Source organism: Lepus europaeus, chromosome 4 (assembly GCF_033115175.1).
Source record: "Lepus europaeus isolate LE1 chromosome 4, mLepTim1.pri, whole genome shotgun sequence".
Classification (NCBI taxonomy): domain Eukaryota; kingdom Metazoa; phylum Chordata; class Mammalia; order Lagomorpha; family Leporidae; genus Lepus; species Lepus europaeus.
The window spans coordinates 151,084,639-151,105,883 of NC_084830.1; the positions used below are offsets into that span (position 1 = coordinate 151,084,639).

At 43.6% G+C, this 21,245-nt stretch overlaps 1 protein-coding gene across 1 annotated transcript in view; it reads right to left on the reverse strand.

Annotated features, from left to right (window-relative positions):
• The window catches only part of MEGF10 (multiple EGF like domains 10), a 125,394-nt gene extending 105,467 nt beyond the window's left edge, over positions 1–19,927 (reverse strand). Inside the window, exons 1-3 of the mRNA XM_062189960.1 lie at positions 19,809–19,927; positions 10,279–10,380; positions 8,883–8,983 (exon numbers count right to left, since the gene is read on the reverse strand). Of these exons, the coding sequence (XP_062045944.1) occupies positions 8,883–8,983; positions 10,279–10,380; positions 19,809–19,924 (319 nt within the window). The 5' untranslated portion in view covers positions 19,925–19,927. The remainder of the gene's footprint in view (positions 1–8,882; positions 8,984–10,278; positions 10,381–19,808) is intronic.
• Between the last annotated feature and the right edge of the window lie 1,318 nt (positions 19,928–21,245).

A 21,245-nucleotide genomic window follows, 5' to 3' on the forward strand; every position in this document is an offset into this window, starting at 1 on the left:
ATGCGGCGATCAGTGGTGCAGAGTTTCAGCTGTGCACACAGAGAAGCTCCAGAGAGCAAGTACAGAACAACGTGAGCAGACTCCATGCTGCAGAAATGAATGCTTTGGAATTGTCAGATGGTAAGCATTGTTATGTGGCTTTTACCACAATAAAAGTAAACAAATATCAAGGGAAGAGCATCAGGAAACTGAAAAGATAACATCAAAATTATATTTTAAAAGTAAGGCAAAAAATATGGTTGGGAGGGAGTGATCTTTCAACCTTCAGAAGATTCTGAATCATGTAAGAAACACAAAATTGACAGCTGTCATATTTTTAGTCTGAAGATATTTGTAATATTTAAGAGAATGCTCTGTAGACTGAAAGGTCCCAAGTCCCACATGGGAGCTCCTGGGCTCAACACCTGATCTGGCTCCTGACTGGTGTTGGGAGGCAGTGATGATGGTTCCAATGGATGCATTCCCACGACCTACATGGGAGCCTAACCCTGTCCCAGCCCAGTCCAAACCACTGCGGACATTCAGGGAATGACCCATGATGAGAACTCTGTCTCTTCTCTGCTTCTCAAATCAATGATTTAATTCATAATTTTATAATAACTCTGAAGGTGTTTAAGTGTGTAAAATATTAGTGAAACGCCTCTCAATTTTTTCTTAAAATGTGTTAAACTGATGAATGAGTTGTCTGTAAGGTGAATTCTGCTTAAGAAGCACATAGGTTTTTGGATTCATAAGTAGAGCAAATCAAACATTACTCAAATCAAAGTAAAGTTCTAAACAAGCTTTTGTGTTGCACACATGTGTGTGCAAATGTGCACACATACACAAAGGTACACAAACCTCACATTTAACAAACACTCAAGAGCAGTTATCACTAGCTGGTTCTTCTGGCCTGTAGTAACAAAAAAGCATTGCCATTAACCAAGGATATCAAAGATCTCTATGATGAGAATTACAAAACTTTAAAGAAAGAAATAGAAGAGGATACGAAAAAATGGAAATATCTTCCATGTTCATGGATTGGAAGAATCAATATCATCAAAATGTCCATTCTCCCCAAAGCAATTTATAGATTCAATGCAATACCAATCAAAATACCAAGACATTCTTCTCAGATATGGAAAAAATGATGCTGAAATTCATATGGTGGTACAGGAGACATGGAATAGCTAAAACAATCTTGTACAACAAAAAACAGCCGAGACATCACAATACCAGATTTCAAGACATACTACAGGGCAGTTATAATCAAAACAACATGGCACTAGTACAGAAACAGATGGATAGAAACACCAGAAATCAATCCAAACATCTATAACCAACTTATCAAGTTGCTAAAACCAATTCCTGGAGCAAGGACAGTCTACTCAACAAATGGTGCTGGGAAAACTGGATTTCCACAAGCAGAAGCATGAAGCAAGATCCCTACCTTACACCTTACACAAAAATCCACTCAACATGGATTAAAGATTTAAATCTATGACCTGACACCATCAGATTATTAGAGAACATTGGAGAAACCCTGCAAGATATAGGCACAGGCAACGATTTCTTAGAAAAGACCCCGGAGGCACAGGCAGTCAAAGCCAGAATTAACAATTGGGATTACATCAAATTGAGAAGTTTCTGTACTGCAAAAGAAACAGTCAGGAAAGTGAAGAGGCAACCGACAGAATGGGAAAAAATATTTGCAAATTACACAACTGATAAAGGATTAATAACCAGAATCTACAAAGAGATCAAGAAACTCCACAACAACAAAACAAACAACCCACTTAAGAGATGGGCCAAGAACCTAAACAAACATTTTTCAAAAGAGGAAATCCAAACAGCCAACAGACACATGAAAAAATGTTCAGGATCACTAGCCATCAGTAAAATGCAAATCAAAACCACAATGAGGTTTCACCTCACCCTGGTTAGAATGGCTCACATACAGAAATCAACTAACAACAGATGCTGGTGAGGACGTGGGGAAAAAGGGACACTAACCCACTGTTGTTGGGAATGCAAACTGGTAAAGCCACTATGGAAGACAGTTTGGAGATTCCTCAGAAACCTGAATATAGCCCTACCACTGTGCACTTACTCCCCATGTAGGATCTCTGCCCTTAATGTGTTGTACTATGTGAATTAATGGTAAAACTAGTATTCAAACAGTACTTTATACTTTGTGTGTCTGTGTAGGTGCAGACTGTTGAAATCTTTACTTAGTATATACTAAGTTGATCTTCTGCATATAAAGATAATTAAAAATGAATCTTAATGAAGAATGGGATGGGAGAGGGAATTGGAGATGGTTTGCGGGTGGGAGGGTGGTTATGGAGGGAAAAACATTATAATCCAAAAGTTGTACTTTGGAAATTTGTATTTATTATATAAGTTTTCTAAAAAAAAGCATTGCCACTGTAGTTTGAGATTAAAAATTAAAAATGTAATTTTTAATAAAAAACAACTCCACATTTAAACTTTGTTATATTTCAAATTTGGAATAGCTACATGTATTATTGAAGGACCCAAAGCTGGCGGGGTCCTGGGTAGCACCCTGGGGACCCAGAAATTTAGACTCCGGACACCTTCCATGCAAGCACAAGAGGCGGTTTATTTACGTTTTTCCGCAAAAAGGACCCCTCTCTCCTGAGAGAGTGAGGTGCCAGACGAGGGTTACAGGCAGTATTTAAAGGCAAAAACCACGAAATTATCTTAAGTAAGTGAATACAAAGGGGAAGGGGGTTTTTGTTTATCTTAGCACACAGCAGTTTCACTTATCTTAACCATTGCACAAGGGGGGTTTCCAAACTGGTATTCCCTGTTATCTGCTAAGTTGCAGTTTCCCAGAAACTGACCTTTCTTGAAACTTTCTAAATGACCTTTTTTGAAACTTCCTTGTTTTTCAGCAGGTTAGGCTCTGGTAAATTTTCACAAGTACAAGTCCTTCATTATAAATCTAGATTCTGAAAGCAGACTTTATCACTTCAGAGACACTCTTCTGTTCGGAGAAATGCAAAACACAACACACTTTATGGGGCTAGAAAGAAGGACACACAAAACGTAGAAATAAATAAGTGAACTGCAATGTACATTTTAAGTCTGGGCAAGTCAGTCTGATACTCACAATAAAGAACTGTCATGGAGTTACTTCTAATTTCATTAAAATCTTAATTTATACCATGTTACAGCTACAGAATTCTTGGATGCCTTTTAACTAAAATCCAAACATCACAAATACTATTAAAGTCAGAACAGGCACAACAGTTAAGATGCTTGCCTCCCATATCAGAGTGCCTGGGTTCAAGTCTCAGCGCCACTCCTGCCCAGTCAGGCTTCCTGCCAATGCACACTGTGGGAGGCTGCAGGTGATGGCTCAAGTAGCTGGGTCCCTGCTACCCATGTCGGAGCCCGAATAGAGTTTCAGGCTCCTGACTTTGGCCTGGCCCAGTCCCAGCTGTTGTATGCATTTGGCGGATGAACCAGAAGATGCAAGATCTGTGTGTGTGTGTGTGTGTGTCTACATCTCAAATAAATAAATACAAAGAACTGTCCCTTTCAGTTAGTAAGATTCTGCATGCAAAGCTTTCACATTTTTTCAAAGCACTTTCATATATCCTGTCAGAGGCAAATAGCAACCCTACCTAAGTAACAAGTATTAAAACCCATCTTACAGGTAAGAAAATAAGTTTCACAAAGTAAATAAGCAGCCCAAGGATACTGTGTATCAGAATAGCTTTGAGCGTTTTATGTAGGTTTAATTCACCTCTTCTCTGTGTTCTGTATTGAGAATTTAGACCACTATTTTTCTTGATAGCCAGAATAGAGGGATGATAACAGGGCCTCATCCCCCATTCAGAACTCATGGGTACACAAGCACCATCCCCCGCCACCCACCACCAACTGATCAGACTGGAAAGGTTACTTAATGTCTCAAAGCCTCCCTGTCCTCATCCATAAAATAAGCATAATTCTATGTGCCTCACAGAGATGTTTCAGGAAGTTAGTAAGATAATACATGAACTCAGCACTCAGTAAGCATTCAGTAAAGCTAACTAATACTTTGCTGTTGATTTACATGCATTAGAAAGATCCTTAGAAGGGCCAGCATGGTGGTGCAGTGGGTTAAACAGCCACCTACGACACTAACATCCCATATGAGTACCAATTCTTGTCCCAACTACTCTACTTCTGATTCAGATCCCTGCTACTGGGCCTGAGAAAGCAGCAGCAGACACCCCAAGTGGTAAACCCAGATCAAGCTCTTGGCTCCTGACTTTGGCCTGGCCCAGCCTCAGTGACTGTGAGCATCTGGAGAATGAATTAGCAAATGGAAGATGCTTATCTATCTATCCATCTAACTATAACTCTGCCTTCATATACATAGAAAAACCTTAAAAAAGAAAAAAGATACTTGGATCCCAAAACTCCTTAAGAACAGGAAGTATGTCTGGCTCATCCATGTACAGTTGTCTCTCAAACCCAGAGGGGACTGGTACTAGAACCAATCCCCACCCCAGTCAAAATCCATGGATGCTGGCCGGCGCCGTGGCTCAACAGGCTAATCCTCCGCCTTGCGGCGCCGGCACACCGGGTTCTAGTCCCGTTTGGGGCACCGATCCTGTCCCGGTTGCCCCTCTTCCAGGCCAGCTCTCTGCTGTGGCTAGGGAGTGCAGTGGAGGATGGCCCAAGTCCTTGGGTCCTGCACCCCATGGGAGACCAGGAAAAGCACCTGGCTCCTGCCATCGGAACAGCGCGGTGCGCCGGCCGCAGCACGCTACCGCGGCGGCCATTGGAGGGTGAACCAACGACAAAAGGAAGACCTTTCTCTCTGTCTCTCTCTCTCACTGTCCACTCTGCCTGTCAAAAAAAAAAAAAATCCATGGATGCTCATGCATGTTATATAAAACAGCAGAATATTAGCATAGAGCCTACCCATATCATCTCATATACCTTAAATCATCTATAAGTTACTTATAAAACCTAACACATTGTAAATGCTGGATAGATAGCTCTTGTGCTATTTTTTCTTAAAGAATAATGACAAGAAAAAAAGTCTGTAAATGTGCAAAACAGACACAATTTTATTCAGTATTTTTGATCCAAAGTTGACTGAACTTGTGGATTCAGAAAGCGCCAGCACAGAGGGCTGACTGGAATCCCTAGAGCCTATCCCGCTGGTGTTTACATTGTGTGCACCCAATCAATCAGTGTTAACTCCAACCGAATTGAATCACCACTGTGTTGATCTGATTTCCCCTACCAACAAAAGGAGAAGATGATCTGATAAAAAAAAAAAAAGAACAATGAATTCCTTCACCTAGACAAGCAGGGTAGACCCTTGCTTTATTTGTAAGCACAAGCTAAGCTAAGCTCCAGGGTGCTGCCACCCTCCTGGGGGCATCTACAAGATCTCCCCACCCAACTCTGTTCAAGAAGTCACCATTGCACAGCCTCCTTCCACAAGGAGAGCCTGGCAGGTGCACCTTGAGGCTGCTCAGCTTTCCTTCCCCGACCACAGCCAACAGTGCCAACTCTCTCGAAGTCTGGGGAAGAGGATTCTTCAGCACAGGAGTCCTTGGCAACTCCTGGTGAAGAACCACTTCGAATATCTGAGAAGCATTGTCATCTCTGAAGCTGGGGAAGCCAGCCAGGAAACCTCAGAGAGCTGTGATGGCAGGGCCGGGCAGCTGTCACTCCCAGCTCAAGCCTCCAGAGTATGACCCATTGTAGAAGGGTAAAGGGGTGGGAGAAACTTATTCTCCAGAAGGAGCTACTCTGAAAGAAACAGTTATCAAGCACAGGTATTTGCATGAAATCAGCCTTTTTTGCCTTCCAGGTGAACTGACTGCCAAAAATTAGCATGACTGATCCCTGTGTTTCCACTCCTTTGGGAACTGGCAACAGTTAAAAGCAGGCTGTGCTGTGTTTGCCTGGCAATAAAATCTGGATGGAAAGGAGATCCTGCAAGCTGAAGGGAGAATCCTGCACTCTCTTCCTTCTCCATCCACAAGGGTGCCCGGAAGGCATAGCTGTGGAGGGCACAGCAGAGTTACTGGGAGGCATCCCCAAGAACTGAGGAAGCCCCGCCAGATTGTCTGTAGGGGTTAAGGAAAGGAAATCAAGACTTCAGAGCACAGAGATGCAAAATACCCTTAAAGAGACCAAACAGCTCTGAGGCCAAGGAGAGTAGACTTTAAGCTGCTGAAACATATTACCATATCTAAAGGAAAACTCTTTCAGCCTCCAGGGACCTGGGTCAGTCCAAAAATCTGGAAAAAGATCTGCAGAGGCAAGTGCTAGAGGTGTGGGGGAACTCCTTAACCTGTCTGGTAGGAGTTAAGAGTTATTCTTACCAAGGTCATGTCAAGCGTGACAGTGCCAGTGGAAATGCCTACCCTTCCAGGAGCACAGTACCACTGCAGAATACAGCAGAGATACTGGGCCAGGAAGGCTGGTACTGTGAAACACTGAACCCCTCTCTCTCACTGCCTTGCTTGGATCCATATTCCCCACACTGTGCAGCCATTCCAGGAGTGAGGTGCAGCCAGAAGAGGAAGGCCTGAGCACCCTTCCAAGCCCTTGTAACCCAGTGCAATCGCACCTGGGCTGCTTGATGCAAGTCCTGCATCCTGGGATAACAGAAATGTACCTTCTCAGGGTGTTGACAATTGTGTTTGTAAAGCAGAACCCTGATAAGGGCACTCCCACCCTGTGTGTCCTCAGTGCTGCTTCCTTTTGAAAATTTCCCACCAGCCTAGGCCATTGAGATCAGTTCATGATTATTCTCTAAGATGTTTGATAATAAACATGTAATTTTTCCTATTCAGCATCATTAATCAAAGGCATGCAAATGAAGGAGGAATCTAGCAGAGGGAAAACTGGCACAGGATATAAGCAAAAGTCCTTCGCAGTTCCTGCCAGCGGATACAGAAACTGGCAACACCGAAGTCTTAGAAACAGGTACAGCTCTGACCTAGCCATTTCCGCTTCTAGAAACTTAGCCGTCCCTAATTAAGGATATGAGCAATCATTTAACCACAACATCTTTTGGAGTACTCCATAATAGGTCAAACTTGGAAATCATACAAATATTCCAAAGTTGAGGCTGGTTAAATGTGTATATAATGCAACAATACAGTGACATTCGCAATACATCAGAGAAGGATATTTCCTGACCAGGAAAGACACAATGAATTTTTATATTCTTCGTCCGGCTTAGTTGTAGATTCCAATTTTTCCTATGAACATTTATTACCATATATGGCTCTGGGTCTGAATCAGAGCTGAGGAGCTGTCCCTGACGCATTAAGGACAGAAGCCACAGTTGGAAGGACGACGAGGCACACACTGAGACAGCCAAGGACCTCCAGGAGGCACACCGGACTTCTCAGAAGCCACCCAAGTGAGTGGCTGCAAAGCCGTGCTATCATGGGCTCTGCAGGACCTCAGCTCAGTCAGTTCTGACGCCTCCCAGGGACAGCAGAGCATGGTCTCTATTCTGCCCAACTTCAGTGCCCCAGCTCAGCCAGCAGAGGTGCCCTTCTAGTCGTGGGTACAGCTAAAATATTTTTTAATTTTCCATTTTTTTTTTTATTTTGAAAGAGAGGTATGGAGAACTGGAAAAACAGAGAGGATCTTCCACCCACTGGTTCACCAGGCTGAGCCAGGCCCAAGGACAGGAGCCTGGAACTCCACCCATGTGGTGGCAGTGACTCAAGTACTTGAGCTATCACCTGCCATCACCTCCTGGGAGGTGCCTTGGAAGGAAGCTGGAATCTGAAGTGGAGCCAGAGTATCCAGGTACTCTGATATGACACGCAGGTATCACAAGTGGTACGTCAACCACTGTGTTAAATGCCATCCCATGAATTAAAAGAAAAATTAGTGATCTCTAAGGGACCTACATACAACAGCTAAGAAACATCAATTGCAAACTGCATCCCATGCAACATTGTAGAATATTCTAAAGTGTGTTATGAAATACTAAACTTCAGGGATGGCAATGTGGCATAGTAGGTAAGGACACTGCCTGCAGTGCCAGCATCCTATATGGGCACCGGTTCAAGTCCCAGCTGCTCCACTTCTGATCCAGCTCTCTGTTATGGCCTGGGAAAGCAGTAGAAAATGGCCCAAGTGCTTGGGCCCCTGCACCCATGTGGGTGACCTGGAAGAAGCTCCTGGCTCCTGATTGGCACAGCTTCAGCCATTGTGGCCAACTGGAGAGTGAACCAGGAGATGGAAGACCTCATTCTCTCTCTCTCTTTCTCTCTGCCTCTTCTTCTCTCTCTGTGTAACTCTGAATTTAAAGTAAATAAATCTTTAAAAAAGAAAATACCGAACTTCTCCCACAACATCTCAAAATAAATCAGTGAGATGGAGAGGTGAAAGAATAGGGAGTTCAACAACGAAAGCACTCTATGTTGTGACCCAGGCCCGTTATCAGTTCTTAACACGAAAACCCACTCCTTTATATACAGCTCATCATTCTGTGTGTGCACCTGAGAAGAGGCTGCCCTCTAGGAAGCTGCCTGGGGTCAGCTGCAGGAAAGACATCTCCGTTCTCTTCTGTGCCCCAAGTCCAGTGACTCCTGACCAGTTTCCAGCGGGATATTTATTGGAGAACTGCAAGTAACATTGCTACATCTGGCCTTGAATCATGTTTCTTGAACAGCTGTTTTCTACTCAAGCAACACTCATTGGGAGACTTTTGGTAGAACCAAGGGATAGAGGTAATGCCTCCTCTTCACAAGCTAAGAAAGTAAGCGCTCCCAATGAGAGGAAAGGTTCCAAGAAGCGCCATCTCCCCCGGCTGCCACCTCATCTGTATTCACTCAAGCAAATCGGCACTGGAAGGAACAGGTGAACCTCAAAGGGGTGAAAGTTCTACTTACGGACACACATCTCCCTGCTTTCGTAAAATCCAGGACAACACTGGGATTTGCGCCTATACATGGTTTTCTCCCCGTGTCGATAGGCTGTCCGGTAACTAATTCTACACAAAGCGGAAAAATCAGTGTTAGTTCTTTTGAACAAGAATTTGATTAGGATTGATTTCTATTTTTAAAAACTATTAAATATAACAAAACTGTGAAAAATCAAAGTACTTCAAAATAATAAGAAACATGGTATGTATGTCTTGACAAATATTACACTAACTCTTACCAACTTGGTAAGAATATATGAGGATTCCCTATTTAAACCAAACTGTATTTTATTTTGAGAGATCAGATATTTCATGATTTCCCTACTCCATTTATCTTGAGGTAGCTTGAAAAGTACTGATTAATTCCACATATGATTCCCCTCCAAGCATCATTCACTTACATACCTCTTAAGGGAAAAATTCAAAGAATTCCTTTAAAAATCTATCTGTGTACACATTTTCATCTCTTTAAAAAATAGAAAGCAAATAGAAAAAAGGCTTTGCCATTGAACTAGAACATTATTCATCACTGATTTACAGAACACACATGTGTTATAGAACTTCTCCATTGTACTCAATAAAGCTATTCTAACCACTGGGGAAACAGCAATGAGCAACATGCATTTGCTCTCAAGGGAAATTGAGGGGGCGATGGATCTGATAGAATTTCAGTGAAGACACAAAGTAAGAAAATAATTAGGTCATATAATGATTAAAGCATATAATGATTAAATAGTTCATATAATGATTAAACACTGTGAAAACAAATAAAACTTATGACAAAAACAAATAAAGCCTTTGACAGGGGTAAGAATGTGATATGGAGGGAGTGAATGCTAGCGCAGAGAAAGCAGTCAAGCCCAGCTTGTATGAAGACATGATACTGAGTGTGACATCATTTAATGAAGCATAAGCAGGTGCGACATTCAACTCATAATTCATACTACTGTAAGTATTTGCCAAAAAGAAATAGAGTTTTGTATCCGCATCAATAATAATATGTAGCTTGTGTTACTTAAGGGGCAAATTTAAGCGTACATTGAGTCAGATGTTCAGTTAGACACACTCTCTTCATGCATGAGGACGTCGACATTTAAGACTGTCTCCCAGAGGTATGCGCAACACAAAAGCTGGATGGATTCCTGCTAACTAAGCGAATGGGACAGCAGACACTGTGTCTACACTAAGGGCATGGGGTACCACCCTGCTTTTCTGTACCGGTGACATGCAACAAGGCTGGGACCTCCGCAAGCCCACAGCAACTCCCCCCTGAAGGAATGGATGCTCATTCTTGAGTAATTAACCTCTGTCTCAGACTCCATGCCCATTTAGCCAACTCACAAGCACATTAGAGCTCCTAGTACCTGTGCCGCGTGCATTTAAACCAGTTGAGGATGTCAGTGCAGCTAGTGTAGTAGACCTGATCAAACGGATGTGGGTAGGACTCCTGCACCGTCACTGAGTAGCTGAAAAGAAAAGGAAAAACCGAGCAGTCAGTATTTCTCTTTATTATACTAATGTTATACTCTGTCCTAAATCACAAATCTAGGCTAACCTATCTCCATTTGCAACTCTACATCGACTTTTTTTTTTTAAAGATTTATTTATTTATTTGAAAGACAGAGTTACAGGGAAGCAGAGGCAGAGAGAGAGAGAGACAGAGACAGAGAGAGAAGTCTTCCATCTGCGGGTTTACTCCCCAGATGGCCACAACAGCCAGAGCTGGGCCAATCCAAAGCCAGAAGCCAGGAACTTCTGGGTCTCCCATGTGGGTGCAGGGGCCCAAGGACTTGGGCCATCTTCTACTGCTTTCCCAGAACATAGCAGAGAGCTGGATTTGAAGTGGAGCAACTGGGACTCGAACCGGCGCCCATATGGGATGCCGGCACTTCAGGGGGCATCTTTACCTACTATGCCACAGCATCGGCTCCCACACCAACTTTTTTTTTTTTTTTAAGATTTTAAGGATTTTATTCAGTGAGAGAAATGCATAGGAAAACGAGGGCTTTAATCAAGGGAGAAAGAAGTCCAGAAGCTAAGCTGGGTCCATACCAGGCAGAGAGCAGGCCAGGAGTGAGCCATGTGGAGCAGGCGTATGGTTATCAGCAGCCACAGGTAGCTTAGCAAGACAGCAAAGCAAAGGCAGAGAGCAAGCCCTGAGCCACGTGGAGCAAGCATGCAGGCAGGAAAGCAGAGAGCTGGCGACCAAGACCGGGCACCCCTCAGGGCAATAAAGGGAGGGCCCACTGTGTTGCAGGCATTTTATTTACTCCCAAAGGGGGCGTGGTTACATAGTCTGATTGGCAGGTCACACCCACTTTTAAAAGAGGATCACGGGGCAGGCATTTGGCCTCACTGTTAGGATTCAGACTCCAGCTACCTGCTAACACATACTCTGGGAGGCAGTGGTGAGCCCTAGGTAGAATTCCTGCCACCCATGCAGGAGACCAGGGCTGAGCTCCCACCTCCCAGCTTCTCTGCTGCTTGAGTCCCAGCCATTACAGGCGTGTGTGGAGTAAACTAGTGGATGACAGCGTTAGAGTCCCCACGTTTTCACAGGTTTTTTTTTTTTTTTAGAATGTCAAACGGATCAATGCTAACAACATATTTAAAATACAAGAAGTCATGCTGTAAAATTCCAAGGAAATTCTCTTTCACTATTCCATACAGACCCTAATATTCCTGAATTTAAAACTACCACGCTCTATACTTTTCTGTATTTAATTCTCTCCCTCCTCGTACCTGGGCTCCAGAGATAACAAAGACCTTTCACAAGAAATTTTCACTCTTACATCTGCATGTAAATAAGAAGCAGAATCAGCAAAGAGACAATTCAAGTATTCATAAGTGAGTACATTTTGTGACTGGTTTGGAAAATTCAGAGAACATACTGTTCTGGTGGGGACTTGGAAGAATTTTCTCTCATGTGCCTGTACTACTCCTCAGGCACTGAAGACTACACACAACATCTAAAAAAAAAAGTGCACAAATATCTTTAAACCCAGCCCAGTTCCAAACATATGGCCAGGACTATTAACCTGAAATAATGACACCAACAGCTTGCTGCTACTTCTTAAACAGTCTGTTTTCCAGTACATTTGTACTGACAGCTTCTTGTTAAAATAAAAACATGCAACCCTCCAGGCACAGGAATGTGGTGAGAAACACCCATGAAATACAAAGAGCATCCAGTGTTCAATTCCACACTTTTCAATTGTAGTCTATTACATGCTTGAGAGTTTAGCACCTGCCTACAAGAAAGCCTGCAGAATCTTCTTTTCAAAACAACTCATTGTGTTTAAGTCATTTAAAGATTTCCACTAAACTCCTCAACTCACACTAACAAAATGAGCCATGATCACTGACTCCCTTACTGCAAATCAATAGTCTAAGTTCATTAACAAGGACTATTGACTAAAGAAGGTGCATCAAGAGTGAAGTTGAAACCTCAGCGCTAAGAATGCAGGTTAGACAGAACCTTGTGATCTGAAGAGCTCTGTGATGCTGGCCTCACAAACAATGGGCTTTCTCTCTGCAGCTGGTCTGTGGTAGTCATTACGTACTTGGGCTTAAATAGGACATCCCTGAAATCATCATGCTATTCACATTTGTGTGCGTTTCAGCTGTTGGGATATTGCAATTTGATTTCTAGGTAAATTTCAGCATCCTCCATAAAGGTCAGACAGATGAAATGCACTCCTTTGAAATGATAACTGGATTCAAGGAACACAGGGTTATACTCCTGATCTGAAGCTGAGACACTGGATGACTGTCTGCAGGTAACCTCGCCTCCCTGGGTTGTGAATATGACACCTTAAAAGAAGACAGTCAGGGGGCCGGTGCTATGGCATAGAGGGTAAATCCGCCATCTGCAGTGCCGGCATCCCATATGGGCGCCAGTTCGAGTCCTGGCTGCTCCATTTCTGATCCAGCTCTCTGTTATGGCCTGGGAAAGCAGTGGAAGATGGCCCAAGTCCCTGGGCCCCTGCACCTGCATGGAAGACCTGGAAGAAGCTCCTGGCTCCTGGCTTTAAATTGTTGCAGCTTCAGCTGTTGCAGCCAGTTGGGGAGTGAGTCAGCGGATGGAAGACTTTCTCTCTCTCTCTCTCTCTCTCTCTCTCTGCCTTTCAAATAAACAAATAAATCTTTTGAAAAAAAAAAAAGAAGGCTGTCAGAGATGTTGTCAAAGATCCTGTCCCATTTGGGATCCTGAATTTCTAACATGCATCTTGGAGGACAATTTCAACCCTAACAGGTGCTCCTTGTTGCTACTTGCAAAACCACATTCATATGAGGACAGAATGTCTAATTGCTTCCATGCTGTGACATATCTCTGTTTGGGTAAAAGCCAGAGGCCCCCTACGAAATTTTAGTATTCTTGGGAATGTCATATCACACTAAGATGTTAATATTTCCTGCAGATTCCTGAGATCCAGACCGATGCAAAAATCTAGGACTTCCTTAGCAATAGTTTTTTCTTTCCTATCCAGCTTCCTAGAAATAACTGTATCTTGAGGCAGGCCATAATATATCTCTGTTCCATTTCTAGCAGAGAGCAAAGTGAGTAAATTATCTCTGTGTATTGACCTGCTAGACCAACTCAGTCCCACCACACCAAGTAAAGGAACAACTGAGAAACCACTATCAATGAATGCTAGTTGGATGAAAAAATATTCTGCCAGGTTCTACAGTGCCAACTTAGCTGAACTGCAGTAGCTTCTTGGAACTAGACTGCATAAAGAGCTCCCAGAAAATTTCAGAGGCCAGATCATGAGGCTCAGGTCCGTGTGCTTTGCAGAGCAATTATGATCATCACTTCACTAACTCCATCTGATGTGGGTGAGGACTACCACGTACATCATGATTCCATAAGCAAATATGACAAAGGTTTTCACCCATTTCTAGCAATCTGAAGATTCTCTGAACAATGCTCAAATCCATAGATAACCCTCCTTTTGCCACTTGACTCTCACGAACGGCACTCCCAGGATTCCTCTCTGGGTTTAGGACATAAAAAGACTTTTCCTGGCCGGCGCCGCGGCTCAATAGGCTAATCCTCTGCCTAGCGGCACCAGCACACCAGGTTCTAGTCCTGATCGGGGCGCCAGATTCTGTCCTGGTTGCCCCTCTTCCAGTCCAGCTCTCTGCTGTGGCCAGGCAGTGCAGTGGAGGATGGCCCAAGTGCTTGGGCCCTGCACCCCATGGGAGACCAGGAGAAGCACCTGGCTCCTGCCATCAGATCGGCGCGGTGCGCTGGCCACGGCGGCCATTGGAGGGTGAACCAACGGCAAATGAAGACCTTTTTCTCTGTCTCTCTCTCTCTCACTGTCCACTCTGCCTGTCAAAAATAAAAAAAAAAGACTTTTCCCTACAGAAAGGTAACTAAAGTATGTGGGATTTCAGTTCAACAAACATTTATTGAGCAATTTCTTTTTCTTTTTCTTTTTTTATTTGAAAGGCAGAGTTACTGAGAGAGGGAGACACATATATACACAGAGGGGGGAGGGGGGAGAAGGGAGGGAGAGGGAGGGAGAGAGAGAAAGAGATCTTCCATCTATGGATTCACTCCCCAAATGGCTACAGTGTCCAGTGTTGAGCCAAGCCACAGTCAGGAGCCAGGAATTAGGAGTTTCTTCTGGTTCTCCATGTGGGTACAGGGGCCCAAGAACTTGGGCTGATTTCCCAGGTGCAAATAGTAGGCAGCTGGATTGGAAGTGGAGAAGCGGGGACCTGAACAAGAGCCCACACAGGATGCTGGCTGGCATGGTCGGTGGTAGCTTAACCTTCTGCACAGCAATGCCAGCCCACTTGAGCTACATTTATGTGATTTTTAGCTGTTCAGGAGCTCTAAACACATAAAACGCTAAATATAATGTGATACAGTTTTCTAGAAAAAATATATACAGGGAGCCATTGCTGTGGTACAGTAGGTTAATCCTCTGCCTACAGCGCCGGCATCCCATATGGGCTCCAGTTCTAGTCCCAGCTACTCTTCTTCCATTCCAACTCTCTGCTGTGGCCTGGGAAGACAGTAAAAGATGGCCCAAGTCCTTGGGTCCCTGCACCCGCATGGGAGACCCAGAAGAAGCACCTGGCTTCTGATTGGTTCAGCTCCAGCCATTGCAGCCATTTGGGGAGAAAAACCAATGGAAGGAAAACCTTTCTCTCTGTCTTTCCCTCTCACTGTCTGTAACTCTACCCCTCAAATAAATAAACAAAATCTTTAAAAAAAAAAAGAAAAGAAAAATATAAACTGCATGGAGCAAACAGTAGGATAAAATTCACTACATTTTGGGCATTTCTCCTCAATCTTCAGCCTTCCCGTTAAAATTATTATGATGCTCACATCCAATTCAGAACCAACTGAGTATAAATTACTTTTCACACTGACCAGAAACCAACACTTCCACTCATGTTTATGGAAGAAAAGTGCTAAGCCTTTTCAATTCATATTTCTTTTCTTTTCCTTTGTTTTTTACACATTTTTCTTTTCTCAACAGTCTCAATCTCTCTCAGTTTCATGGCTGTAAAGCATTGTAAATCACACTCCAAAATTTGGAAAGCAACTTTTCAGAAGAGAGAGGGAGAGAATTTTCTAGCTCTTCCAGTGGCCACTGCCAGCGTTATGCTGTGCTTCTGTATAGTGTCCAGGAGTTTTAGTTTTTGGTGTGAGGATTGAAAAAATGTTTCTATTATGATAATCATGCCCTATAAATATTCCTGAAACCTACTTTTTTAACTCGAGCATGTAAGCATTTTCCATGTTAGTAAAGTGTCTTCAAATCCTCAGTGACTCAGTAAGTGTAGTCAGTCAGAGACTCTCCCTAACTCGCTCGGCATCCGTCCAGCTGTCATTAGACAATTGAGCTGCTGTCACTCTTCCAGGGGCCTGCTTTCTGGGAGCTGTGGGGTGGCATCGAGAAGGAAAATGTTTCTGAGAACGAGTCTGCCTGCTCTGAGCGTTATCACTGCTGCTCTGGCCAGTGCCTGGGCTGCTGTTTGGATTTGATTAGCTCCTCTGCTGGCAGTCCAGACCTGCTCCTCAGGTCACAGGGAAGGAAGGCACCTGCTCCACAGTCTAGTCCATTCCCATTTCCATCACACACGAGCAACACAGCTTCAGGGCTGGTGAGGCAGCCTGGAATCAGCACCAACAACAGGAGCCTCACCACCGAGCAGTAGAACATGGAGAGCTGCCAAAGCCCACGGTGAGTGCGTACAAGGAATCCAAGCCCAGTTCTGCACCATTTCAACACTGAGATGCAAAACTCCTTGTTTTCTGCTTGTTTGTTTAATCTATTCAAACACACTGAAAACATGTCATCACCATGATTTTCACTTATTAAATCTCATCCGGGGAGAAACCCCAACAAGATTTCATTAAAGGTCAAAGAACGGGGGCGGGGGGTGGAGGGGAGTGAAGCCGTCATCACTTGGACAATTTCCAAAGTCATTAATTACATGTTATCTGCCTAAGTTATCTTGTTACATTAATCAGATATGGTAATAATCATCATTTCTTATCTCTGCGCACTTCAGGACTGCTAATTCGATTACTGCCTCTTCTGTGTTAGCTGGGGGTTGTGGCAAAAACACTTGAGCCTTCCTTAGAAACCCCCCCCACAAGATGGGAATGCTCAAGCTCACAGGGAAAGGAGATGTGGATAAAGGGGCAGATGAGTCCCAGAATCACTCACTCCCCAAAAGGATGCTGTGCGGAAGTCTTTTAATTGCAAACAGCCCTGTGTGTTTCACATACTTTAATTTCTTTATTTTTATCTTACGTATGACTTAGAATTACAGCTGCTGCGCTCAAAGGTGGCACATCTTTCTTTGAAGATGGACACTCAGCAATCCCTGAGGACACAGAGGCACTAACAGGACACTTGCACATTGCTTCTCAAAGCTGAGTGGGCAGGAAAGTCCTCCAGGGATTTTGTTCAGGTGCAGACGCTGACTCAGTAGGGCCAGGTGGGGCCCCTGAGCCTGCACTTTTCAGAAGCGCATAGGCCAGCTCCACAGACCCAAGAGAAGCAAGGTTCCAGGTGGTTCCGTGGTCGGGGCTGTTGGGTTCAGGTGGTTTTCATCACAAGAAGTGCCCAGAGGAGCCCTGTGGACCCTACCACCAAGAATGATGTCCTCAGAGACAGTCTTCCTTTCTACCTTTCAATTCAAGCCCATTTCAGCTTTTGCAAGTTACAGGAGAACCTGTCACCTGCACCTTCATTTGCCCATTTTAATTTACTCTGCACCTTCTCCATTCTTGTCAAAACAATTGTATTTGCTTTACCTTTCCTCTAGGAATCAGTGTGATGAGGGAAAAATCTATCAATATAAAGATTACAGCTGTCAATCAGTCTTATTAGTAGTACATACAAAAAATGTAATCAAGAAAAATAATGTCCATCATTTTCCTATTTATCCGCGCTTAATTTCTCTCTCCCTCAGTGGTATTTTAGACCCAGGTCCAGTCACATGTGCGACTGTGAGATTCTACAAGGCTTACCAGTTAAGGTGCCCCTTGTCTGTTTGCCTGGCCCACTCTCCATGGTCCCCTCCTGTTCACTACAGATGTCTGTATTTGGTCATTTCCTTCCCTACCAGCGGATGAGTTCACTCATCCAACAGTCAGCAGCTGAGCACACGCCACATGCAAGGCTGGGCCAATAGAGTGGAAATCAGCAGTGGTGAACAAGACAATGGAATTCTGCACTGTTAGCCCTGGCCAAGTGTTGAGCAAGGAATCAGGACCAAATTATCAGTAGGTGCTGGACTACCTGAAGCCTTGGGGTTTTTCCCCTTAGAGAATTCATCTGTTCACATATCACACCGGATGTCCCCAAATCTACATTCCCCATACTTCTAGGCCCATATTTCAAAAACATTTTCTAGACATTCCATTGCAAAACCACACAAATGTTCTTCCCTTTTAGATAAACTCTCTTGTTTTTCCATTTGCACAGGGTCACTAGAGGTGCTCTGCTTCACATCCTGAGATCCATGTTTTCTCAAGACCTGTTGACTCTTATCCCGTAGCATCTCCCAAATTTAACTTTATTTCTATCCCAACGCTATAATCCTCAAAGAAATTCAACCACCAATGGTCTCTCCTGTTTCTAAGTTTTATATGTACTCATTTATGTTTTCATTGATTATTATTTTTAATAGATACTTATTATGAGTTTATGATACTTATTATGAGCTTTCTTGGTGAAATGTTTTATATGAGATGCTGGAAAGATGATAAATATAATTAATAATAGATCTTTCCCTTGAAACTCTGCATAATGTACTTGGTAACACAAATATATAGGACTTCATTACACATACACAAAGTTTCATACTGATATGTAACTCTACTGACTGATCAGGTAACTGTGTTTATGCTATGCTGATTGTGACACTGCCAACAGAGACTGGGACAAGTCCCTGCTAGAAAACAATGCTTGGAGTGAGGAAGCTGCAAACCCCAAGGATAATACACCATTGTGCCGTGAAGGCTCTAGGCTTTGGGCATCCTAGCAGTGGGTGACAAGGGTAATTATCCTGCTGGTAAGGGTGACAGCAAAAAGAAACCAACAGTTTCACACAGTTGTACTTACAGATACCGATACTACATATTACTCTCCAATACTTAATGCCTTCTATTTGCTTAAAAAACTTGCGGCCGGCGCCGCGGCTCAATAGGCTAATCCTCCGCCTTGCGGCGCCGGCACACTGGGTTCTAGTCCCGGTTGGGGCACCGATCCTGTCCCAGTTGCCCCTCTTCCAGGCCAGCTCTCTGCTGTGGCCAGGGAGTGCAGTGGAGGATGGCCCAAGTGCTTGGGCCCTGCACCCTATAGGAGACCAGGAGAAGCACCTGGCTCCTGCCATCGGATCAGTGCCGTGCGCCGGCCGCAGCGCGCTACTGCGGCGGCCATTGGAGGGTGAACCAACGGCAAAAGGAAGACCTTTCTCTCTGTCTCTCTCTCATTGTTCACTCTGCCTGTCAAAAAAATAAAAATTAAAAAAAAAGCTTGCATATACACTGGTATTTTCAAGAAAGATAATTTCTTTGGATTGCAAGTAGCAACAATCAGAGCAGGCTATACTTGACTGCATTGCCATATTCCTAGATGGGTTTGTGCTATTTTCGTGTTCCAAAGGTGTCTACAGGACACCTGAGGATGATCCACTGTTTATACGTCTGTATTTTCTATTGCAAACTTCCCAGTTCTGGACACTATATCATCTGCCTTCAGATTAGCTATGCCACCTGACCCTCCTCCAACATGGTAATGACTATTCATGTGCACAAGCCTTAGTAGTCCACAGGGCACTGGTTTTAAGCTACCTCCTATTCAGGGAACTCCTCCCAACCAAGGCTGTCCACTCATGTTACTCAGTTCTTCTAGAACATCCCAGGGGGTACTACCTCCATGCATCCTCCAAAAATAAGGTCTCCCTTTCCAAGTCACCTACAACAAATTTTTTTTAACCTATCCATTGCACAGTTCAGTTCAACACAGCATTTCATGCTCCCTTCAATGGCTCATGTATCATATAGCAGATTATTATATTATATATTGTATAGCAGATAGATTCAAATAAGGAGTAAGTTTGAATTTCCTTAGGGAAATCAATTTAATCGAGCTATTAACATTCTCCCTGGATCTTACGTTTGCACCTGTCCTAGAATCAGATTTGTCAAGTTTTTCTTCCTCTGCTATACACCCTATAAGACTTAGGTGAATAACACCACCCAATTTATTAGATATAAGTCATGATTTTTACATAAAGACATTTCACAATCTCTTCTCAGGTTCAGATTTGATACAAGAGACTGATAATGACAGGAGAAAAGAAACTTCTTAGCAATTATGAGGATTTCTTGAGCTATTTTCAGAACTATTACCTTTCCCAGTGGCTACACACATTAGGGTCTTCAAGATTCAGAGGTGATGCAGTTCCAATCCAATGGCATAACAATAAACAGACAAAGCCCAGGCATGAGTTCAAAGAAATAACCATTTTTTTTTCCTGAAGAGCAACCTATAAGGAAAAAAATTCAGATTAGAGCTGCATTAAAATGACCCAAACAGAATTCTTTTCAGTATAGCAACAATTCAATAGTACCCGTTGTCGCTAGAGCGGAAACATGCGTGACAGGGCCCATATTTAAATAGCCGGGTGACCAGATTTCATGGTCCAGGAAAGAGAAGTAGTTCTCATGTTGTCAGGGTGCCTACCATTTTGCAAATTAGTTAAAATGTGCAAATCATCATTAATTGCCACCATAACAAAAACCATTCTCATGCATGCCAACTGACATTAAAGGAATCTACCAGAACAACACAGGCTTCCAGATTCTCTCCCCAGCAAGATTTCCTCTCTGGGGGAGGAGGAATCTGGCCTCATTTGTCCAAGAGAATACATGATGAGACAGAAGCTCCACTGGCTCTAGAGAGAGGCCCCTGAGACTCCAACTGAGATTCATTCAATAAGCTATTCAATGTGCCCTGAACACGGACTCCATCCCAGGCACCCTGGAAGAGCTGGATCTGAAAAAAAAATAAGAAAACTCAGCCCCATCTCAGCCCAATCTGATGCTCATCATTTAGTAATCAAGACAGAAATTTGTTAAATTTAGTGCCTTGGTTTCTCCATCTGCTGAACAGAAACGAAGGCAACTATCTTATCGTGCTTTCTAAAAACTAGATTAAAAAATAAATATATAGTAAAAAGTGTCAAGAGGTAAGCGTTGGAGAAATTGAACTGAGAGAACACAAGGCAACACATCTAGAAGCTTGGAAAACAGGTAGACTGGCAAAGGTGATAGAAGACAATAATATCCCAGACAGAGCAACCTCGAGGTGAGGTCAAGCCAGGTGCACAAATTAATGCATGGTAAGACAAAGGAGAAAGAGAAGGAGAACTTAGCAGTGGGGATTTCATAAGCCATTGGTAGGTATGGGGGCCTCAACCAAGAATAATAGGGTACAGAGTGACAATGAAAAGACGACTGACTGTAGAGGGCACTGTTCCAGAAAGATGAGGTAAGACCTGACTGCGAATGAGCTGAGGGAGCAGCACTGGCACCCTAGGGAGCTGAGTGGCTCTGGGAGACTTTGGGAGGTGGCATCAACAGAACTTGATAATGGAAGGTGGGAGCAAGGGTCAGGAGAGACTTTTGGCTTAGTCCTTTGTGGGGATGTTGGCTCTTAGCAGAGGTGGGAAGCAGAGATGTTCCCCACCTCTGAATGTCAAGTTTGAGGTTCCGACGACAGATTCAGGTTGCAGCCAGTTGTTCGTGTTTATTGAACATCTGTTGTGTACCATGCACCACCAAGTG